This window comes from Squalius cephalus (genome assembly GCF_949319135.1).
Source record: "Squalius cephalus genome assembly, chromosome: 2".
Classification (NCBI taxonomy): domain Eukaryota; kingdom Metazoa; phylum Chordata; class Actinopteri; order Cypriniformes; family Leuciscidae; genus Squalius; species Squalius cephalus.
Window position 1 is genome coordinate 64,797,832 of NC_137123.1, and position 8,454 is coordinate 64,806,285.

The 8,454-nt window shown below is 43.2% G+C and overlaps 2 protein-coding genes across 2 annotated transcripts in view; one reads left to right on the top strand and one right to left on the bottom strand.

Annotated features, from left to right (window-relative positions):
- cep97 (centrosomal protein 97) overlaps window positions 1–1,668 on the bottom strand; it is a 15,229-nt gene extending 13,561 nt beyond the window's left edge. The window contains exons 1-4 of the mRNA XM_079851457.1: window positions 1,512–1,668; window positions 960–1,102; window positions 653–811; window positions 133–234 (exon numbers count right to left, since the gene is read on the bottom strand). Of these exons, the coding sequence (XP_079707583.1) occupies window positions 133–234; window positions 653–811; window positions 960–1,102; window positions 1,512–1,569 (462 nt within the window). The 5' untranslated portion in view covers window positions 1,570–1,668. The remainder of the gene's footprint in view (window positions 1–132; window positions 235–652; window positions 812–959; window positions 1,103–1,511) is intronic.
- A 39-nt stretch (window positions 1,669–1,707) lies between these two features.
- Window positions 1,708–7,782, top strand: rpl24 (ribosomal protein L24). Its single transcript, XM_079851465.1, has 6 exons — window positions 1,708–1,796; window positions 1,921–1,996; window positions 2,447–2,557; window positions 4,717–4,853; window positions 7,332–7,395; window positions 7,653–7,782. Exons 1-6 carry the CDS (start codon window positions 1,792–1,794, stop codon window positions 7,731–7,733), a joined length of 474 nt encoding a protein of 157 aa, XP_079707591.1. The 5' UTR covers window positions 1,708–1,791; the 3' UTR covers window positions 7,734–7,782.
- Window positions 7,783–8,454: the final 672 nt, after the last annotated feature.

The following is an 8,454-nucleotide window of genomic DNA, read 5'->3' on the forward strand; positions in this document are numbered from 1 at the left end:
CACACACACACACACACACACACACACACACACGGCTCGTACCTTCAGCGCTGAGAGCTGGGTGAGGTCTCCGATGTACACACTACTGTTCACACACACACACACACACACACACACACACACGGCTCGTACCTTCAGCGCTGAGAGCTGGGTGAGGTCTCCGATGTGGGAGATGTTGTTGTCTGACAGATCCAGATGTTGAAGAGAAGCACAGCTGTGAAGCTGCTCGATGACCTGCACACACACACACACACACACACACACACAGTCTGATTCTGACGAGGACACGGAGATTCAGCCTCATTTTCAGTCACTTACATGCTAGTCTGAAAACTAACTAACTAACCCTAACCCTAACTAACTAACACTAACTAACTAACTAACTAACTAACTAACTAACTAACTAACCCTAACTAACTAACTAACCCTAACTAACTAACTCTAACTAACTAACCCTAACCCTAACTAACTAACCCTAACTAACTAACTAACCCTAACCCTAACTAACTAACACTAACTAACTAACTAACTAACCCTAACTAACTAACTAACCCTAACTAACTAACCCTAACCCTAACTAACTAACACTAACTAACTAACTAACTAACCCTAACTAACTAACTAACCCTAACTAACTAGGTAACTAACTGACCTTGATGTTGTTCCCGGCGAGGTTGAGCCACTGGAGCAGCGGCAGATCCCTCAGGCCCTCGATGTAGCCGATGCTGTTGTGCGGGAGGTTGAGGATGCGCAAGTTACTGAGCTTCGAGACGCCCATCATGCGCACCAGCCGGTTGGAGGCCACAGACAGCTGTGAACACACACACACACACACACACACACACACACACATACACACACACACACACACACACACACACACACACAGGAGGTCAAACACACACACACACACACACACACCCCCCTGACCCACAGGAGGTTCAGTGTAACCCACACACCTGCTGAAGGAGCTCGCTGTGCTCCAGGTGCTCCAGCTTGATGATGTGGTTCTGGTCCAGAATAAGAGTGTGACACTCTCCACTGAACATCTTCGGATCCAGTTTGTGGAGGTTCTGATTAGAAAGGTCTAATAAACCAGGACCTTAACAATAACAGAACAAAACAATGAAGCTCTGTCTGTTCTAACAACACAGTTTCAATGTAAAGTTCAAATAAAATCAAGTTTATTAATTAAAGAGATGACTGAAATCTGAAGCTAATGTCCACAACAATAATCGACAAAAAACGCTACATCCAGTGCAAATAATTTACATAAACCCCATCTTATCAGATGTGTAATAAACATAAGATGTGTGGATGAAATCCTGTCAGTGTAAAACAGCAGATTTCAGATTTCTGCACATTATGACAAAACCTGGTCAGACGTCAAGTTCATCACGAGCGCCACACGCTGCATGTTAAACATGTACCGCGTGTACAGTGGAAATACAATATAATACCCATCTAATCAACAGTGCCGATTAATCTTTTTTAATTTCGCATAACGTTACCTTGGTAATTAGCCATTTGCTCCCGCGGATCGCGGATCGTCTCGTCACTCGCCGCCATACTTCCCGCTTCCCGAGTCAGCCAGGCAACCGATACTCTATTTGATTGGATAAACGAATCTGGAAATAATAATAATTTTAAGTATTTTTATAGGGTAGCTGGTTGTATTTATATATCAAATGAATGTTTACTTTGAAAAAATAGTTTACATTTGTGAAATAAGCTCCTTTATAAACCGCTTACCCACAATTCCTTTTCCTCTTCCCTATCTGAAACGCCGCCATGAAGTGAGTACAGCCTGTGTGAATCCTTTAACATCTTAAAGGTTATCGTGTAAAATCGCATATAAAATGGTTCATAAGTAATAGTAAATATGTTTAATCTGTAATAACTCTTATTTCTGATTTGCAGGGTCGAGCTGTGCAGTTTTAGTGGATATAAAATCTATCCCGGTCATGGCCGGCGCTACGCCAGGATCGATGGAAAGGTAAAAGCACAAACTACGAGAATTTGGTTTTATTCAGTGTTGATCGATGAGTGATTTTAGCATTCTGTGATGTGCACATGTATGCATGTAAGTACGGCAGTCTGCAATTTGTTTATTCAGACTAACACTGGCCGGTTAGCTAGCTTCAGTGCTAGCCAGAGCTAATGATCGGGTAGTAACTGTGAACACTGAGTGTGTGTGTGTGTGTGTGTGTGTGTGTGTGTGTGTGCGTGTGTGTGTGTTTGTGTGTGTGAGAGAGAGAGAGAGAGTGTGTGTGTGTGTGTGTGTGTGTGTGTGAGAAAGCTGGTTTTAACAGGCTTCAGGACTAAATGTTTCCTAATGCTGTGGGAATATCGTCTGTTATAAGTAGTTTTGGTCTGTGACTGTGAACTTCAGATGTGTGACGTCAGTATTAGTGATGTCATGCTCCTGTAAAACTCTTTCCCGCAGGTTTTCCAGTTCCTGAATGCTAAATGTGAGTCTGCGTTCCTGTCCAAGAGGAACCCCAGACAGATCAACTGGACCGTTCTGTACCGGCGCAAACACAAGAAGGGCCAGTCTGTGAGTGTGACCCCTCCAGCTCTCCGTAGAGCCGCAGAACCCAGTATCCCCAGCGCGTTTAGCTGTGTAACTGGACCTAGGGCTGCGTATTGTTAGAAACATTGATTCTGATAACATAACTTCGATACAGGTGTCTGAACGATACTTTAGTAGATGCTAATTTTATGAGCACAAATGTAATTGAAAATAATTATTTCAAACCTTATTTTAATTCTAATCCATCTTTGGGGAAGAATGGAGGCGGCGTTGGAGTGTTTTGGTAGTATTTTGTGTGCTGGGTCATATCGCTGTACTCCATACAACTATAGAATCTGTGTATTCAATTTTCTGGTAATCAAATGAAGGCATAAAACATTCGTTTATGTTTTATTCAAATGAAAGTTAAGCGAGCCCTTTAAGCCCACAGCTGAGGCTTACTGTTAAAATTATAACATTGAGAGAATTTTTATGTATTATTAGTAGTATTTATGTTAAGATGTAGATTATACTGTACAAGAGTAATATATCTCTATTGCTGTTTAAGTGAATCAAAACTGTTATCTTGACGGGTGGCCGTGTAGAGCAGCTTCTGTGATGGGTTAGGGTTTCTCTCTAATTAAAATCTTGTCAAAGTGAGAATATTAAAGGGTTAGTTCACCCAAAAATGAAGATTCTGTCAGTAATTACTCTCCCTCATGTTGTTCCAACCCCGTAAGACCTTCGTTCATCTGCGGAACACAAATTAAGATATTTTTTATTAAATCTGAGAGCTGGATCACTCCTCCATAGGCTTCTAAGACACTATAACTTGCTGGCCCAGAAAATGTATTAAAGAGATCGTTAATATAGTCCAAGTGACTACAGTGGCTCAATCTTAAGTTTATAAAGCGACGAGAATACTTTTTGTGCGCAAAAAAAAGAAAAAAAAAGACTTTATTTCACTATTCATTTCCTTCTCTCTGGGCCTCGAGTTTTTTCACGTAGTGTTTTAGCGTAGCGCGTCTGTGTTGTACGTCACACGTAGGCTCACTATTGGCCGAAGCTGGTCGTGTGTGATGCGTGTGACGTACAACACAGATGCGCTACGCAGTTACACTACGTGAAAAAACTCGAGGCCCAGAGAGAAGGAAATGAATAGTGGAATAAAGTCATTATTTTTGTGTTTTTTTGTGCACAAAAAGTATTCTCGTCGCTTTATAAACTCAAGATTGAGCCACTGTAGTCACTTGGACTATATTAACGATCTCTTTAATAACTTTTCTGGGCCAGCAAGTTATAGTGTCTTAGAAGCCTATGGAGGAGTGATCCAGCTCTCAGATTTCATCAAAAATATCTTAATCTGTGTTCCGCAGATGAACGAAGGTCTTACGGGGTTGGAACAACATGAGGGAGAGTAATTACTGACAGAATCTTCATTTTTGGGTGAACTAACCCTTTAATATTATAAAGTGATGAGAATACTTTTTGTGCGCCAAAACTAAAATAACGACTTAATTCAACAATCTCTCCTCCATGTCGTTCTCCTACGCTGTTGGCATAGGCAGGGTTATTTATACAGCACACCTCACACACTATCAACAGGGTCTTTATACAGCACACCTCACACACTATCAACAGGGTCTTTATACAGCACACCTCACACACTATCAACAGGGTCTTTATACAGCACACCTCACACACTATCAACAGGGTCTTTATACAGCACACCTCACACACTATCAACAGGGTCTTTTATACAGCACACCTCACACACTATCAACAGGGTCTTTATACAGCACACCTCACACACTATCAACAGGGTCTTTATACAGCACACCTCACACACTATCAACAGGGTCTTTATACAGCACACCTCACACACTATCAACAGGGTCAGACTCCAGTGACACACCGAGATTCCTGACTCGATTTAATAGAAAACGTAGTGTTTTTTCATTTTAGCCACTTCAGGTTTGTCAGCGTCGGCCAATAGTGAGCCTACGTTCTGGAAATGAAGCTTGAATGTTCACGTGTGTGTGTGTGTGTGTGTGCCCCGTCAGGAAGAGGTGTCTAATGTTCACGTGTGTGTTTGCCCCATCAGGAAGAGGTGTCTAATGTTCACGTGTGTGTGTGTGTGTGTTTGCCCCGACAGGAAGAGGTGTCTAATGTTCACGTGTGTGTGTGTGTGTTTGCCCCGACAGGAAGAGGTGTCTAAGAAGCGCACGCGGCGCGCGGTGAAGTTCCAGCGGGCGATCACCGGTGCGTCTCTGGCTGAGATCCTGGCCAAGAGGAACCAGAAGCCTGAAGTGCGTAAAGCTCAGCGAGAGCAAGCGATCAGGTGACGACCCTCACGCTTCACACACACTCATGATCTATGACTGAACTAAACTGGTCTGACTGCAGTTTTGCACGTTCATTGCTCTTACAAACATGTACTGTATGTTGATAGGGCAAAATTAATGTTCAAGTAAATATTGTAGTCCAGAAGAGCTTGAGGTGTGTTGGGATTAGGGATGTGACCGGTTAATTGCTATGACAACGCATTTTGCTTTCGACTTGGTGGCAATTCGGGGACGTCAGTTGCTTGAATGATGGGATGTGGTGCTGGAGGGGTGAGCCCTGTAATATTCTGAAAATGAGGTGGGCATCTTGAAACTGTAAGAAACTCTAAATCAGTCAAGGGTTAGTTATCAGTAAAGTTAATTTTTACTTTATTTACTCAACTAACATAAGGATACTGATAATGCATTTTTACTTCTTGCATACTCAATCTATGGCAAATTGTTGTGAAGGAAGACGAGCATGTGAAGTTTATCTGGTTTCAAACTGAAGCGAAACACTGACTGAAGGTTTCCTGAAGAACTGAAAAGCTCCTAAACCTATTGTTGTGCCGGCGCCAATAAAGTCATGCAGAGAGCAGATCTGAACAAAAAATCAAGTGCAAATACAAAAATAAGATGAGTAAAGAAAACTGGGTTCTTAATAATCACCCTTTATTAAATATATGAACACAGAAACCCCCTGTTAGCAGTTAATGTCACGTTTCCCATTCCATGACTAGTAAAATAATAGCAATCTACTCTCTGTAAAGTGGCGTAATCCGCAGGGTGATGGACAGTCTCTTCTCACTCTGATCTCGATCTGATGTCTCGTCTCACTCTGATCTCGATCTAATGTCTCTTCTCACTGTGATCTCGATCTGATGTCTCGTATCACTGTGATCTCGATCTAATGTCTCTTCTCACTCTGATCTCGATCTGATGTCTCGTATCACTGTGATCTCGATCTGATGTCTCTTCTCACTCTGATCTCGATCTGATGTCTCGTCTCACTGTGATCTCGATCTAATGTCTCTTCTCACTCTGATCTCGATCTGATGTCTCTTCTAATGTCTCTTCTCACTGTGATCTCGATCTGATGTCTTGTCTCACTGTGATCTCGATCTGATGTCTCGTCTCACTGTGATCTCGATCTAATGTCTCTTCTAATGTCTCTTCTCACTGTGATCTCGATCTGATGTCTCTTCTCACTGTGATCTCGATCTGATGTCTCTTCTCACTGTGATCTCGATCTGATGTCTCGTCTCACTGTGATCTCGATCTAATGTCTCGTCTCACTGTGATCTCGATCTAATGTCTCTTCTAATGTCTCTTCTCACTGTGATCTCGATCTGATGTCTCTTCTCACTGTGATCTCGATCTGATGTCTCGTCTCACTGTGATCTCGATCTAATGTCTCTTCTCACTGTGATCTCGATCTGATGTCTCTTCTAATGTCTCTTCTCACTGTGATCTCGATCTGATGTCTCGTCTCACTGTGATCTCGATCTAATGTCTCTTCTCACTGTGATCTCGATCTGATGTCTCTTCTCACTGTGATCTCGATCTGATGTCTCGTCTCACTGTGATCTCGATCTAATGTCTCGTCTCACTGTGATCTCGATCTAATGTCTCTTCTAATGTCTCTTCTCACTGTGATCTCGATCTGATGTCTCTTCTCACTGTGATCTCGATCTGATGTCTCGTCTCACTGTGATCTCGATCTGATGTCTCGTCTCACTGTGATCTCGATCTAATGTCTCTTCTAATGTCTCTTCTCACTGTGATCTCGATCTGATGTCTCTTCTCACTGTGATCTCGATCTAATGTCTCGTCTCACTGTGATCTCGATCTAATGTCTCTTCTAATGTCTCTTCTCACTGTGATCTCGATCTGATGTCTCGTCTCACTGTGATCTCGATCTAATGTCTCGTCTCACTGTGATCTCGATCTAATGTCTCTTCTAATGTCTCTTCTCACTGTGATCTCGATCTGATGTCTCGTCTCACTGTGATCTCGATCTGATGTCTCTTCTCACTGTGATCTCGATCTGATGTCTCGTCTCACTGTGATCTCGATCTGATGTGTCGTCTCACTGTGATCTCGATCTGATGTCTCGTCTCACTGTGATCTCGATCTGATGTCTCGTCTCACTGTGATCTCGATCTGATGTCTCGTCTCACTGTGATCTCGATCTGATGTGTCGTCTCACTGTGATCTCGATCTGATGTCTCGTCTCACTGTGATCTCGATCTGATGTCTCGTCTCACTGTGATCTCGATCTGATGTCTCGTCTCACTGTGATCTCGATCTGATGTCTCGTCTCACTGTGATCTCGATCTGATGTCTCGTCTCACTGTGATCTCGATCTGATGTGTCGTCTCACTGTGATCTCGATCTGATTTCTCGTCTCACTGTGATCTCGATCTGATGTCTCTTCTCACTGTGATCTCGATCTGATTGTCTCGTCTCACTGTGATCTCGATCTGATGTTTCAGGGCGGCTAAAGAGGCCAAGAAGGCGAAGCAAGCGACGAAGAAGCCGTCGGCTCAGAGCACCAAGGTGAGCTCCTCGTTCTCCAGTCTTCAGCTCAGAGACCCCTGGTCATGTGATCATGTTTTGCCCCTTGAGGCGTTGCAGTGTGACTGATTCTGTCGCGTCTGTGTCGTGAGGTGGCATAGAGCAGAAGGGCTGTGTCTACACCTAGCGCTCTCTGAATGGGTGCTCAGTGTCATTTATAGTCCTACACTTTATTACCATCTACAGTGATGACTGAGAGTCCTCTGCATGTAGTCAGTGACGTGTTGTCTTGTGTTCAGGCCCCGGCCAAGAACGCGCCGAAGCAGAAGATTGCCAAGCCCATGAAGGTCAACGCTCCTCGCGTCGGTGGCAAGCGCTAAACTCATGCTTCACTGTGTGTGTGTGTGTTAATAAAGGTTTCGCCATCAACTTGAGTCTCCTGGAATTGATTTCATTGATGTTCAGTGATAGTGACATAAACTCCACATAATGTTATTGATAGTGTGTTGATTTTAAAAATGAAAACTGATGCTCATTTTTGCTGCAAGTTTGTTTCTTTAATAATATTTTGCAGAGCCCTGTCACATGTTTCAGTCTTAGACTTGCAGTGAGTGTGTGTTCTTGTACAGCTCAAGGACATCAAGCATTAAATGTGAGGTTGGTTTTTGATAAGCACATCTTGAGTTGTAACTCTTCCATCAATCTCACCCAGTCTGGTCAGTGCGCCTCGTCTAACCCTTTCTTCAAACACCAGTGGGACGTGTTCCAGTAACTGACATGCCATGTTGGGTTAGTGGTTTGAGAATCAGATGATGAGGATAAATGACTGAATTCAGTCTGGAGTTCTGCTAGTTTCCCGCACTGCTGAATGCTAATAGACTTGTGGCCTGTCGCTACCCAGGTAAGTGTGAGATTAGTTTGAGCAACCTTTTTATTTTAGGCTCTAGAAGGTGGATTGGTGTTCAGCGGTGTTCATCGCCATGGTAACCGGAGCAGGATTATTCTGGGTTAGAGATCGCAAACCAAACTGGACCAATCAGCTGTGAGTGAACTGAAGCCAAACGGGTATTCATTTGAGCTCTTTGTGACTCTATATTAGGC

What these genes read in the sequence shown, in the direction of transcription:
- rpl24 (XM_079851465.1), top strand. An exon ending in ACGCCAGGATCGATGGAAAG is followed by an intron (nt 1,997 to 2,446) that starts GTAAAAGCACAA and finishes TCTTTCCCGCAG; the next exon opens with GTTTTCCAGTTCCTGAATGC. An exon ending in CAGCGAGAGCAAGCGATCAG is followed by an intron (nt 4,854 to 7,331) that starts GTGACGACCCTC and finishes CTGATGTTTCAG; the next exon opens with GGCGGCTAAAGAGGCCAAGA.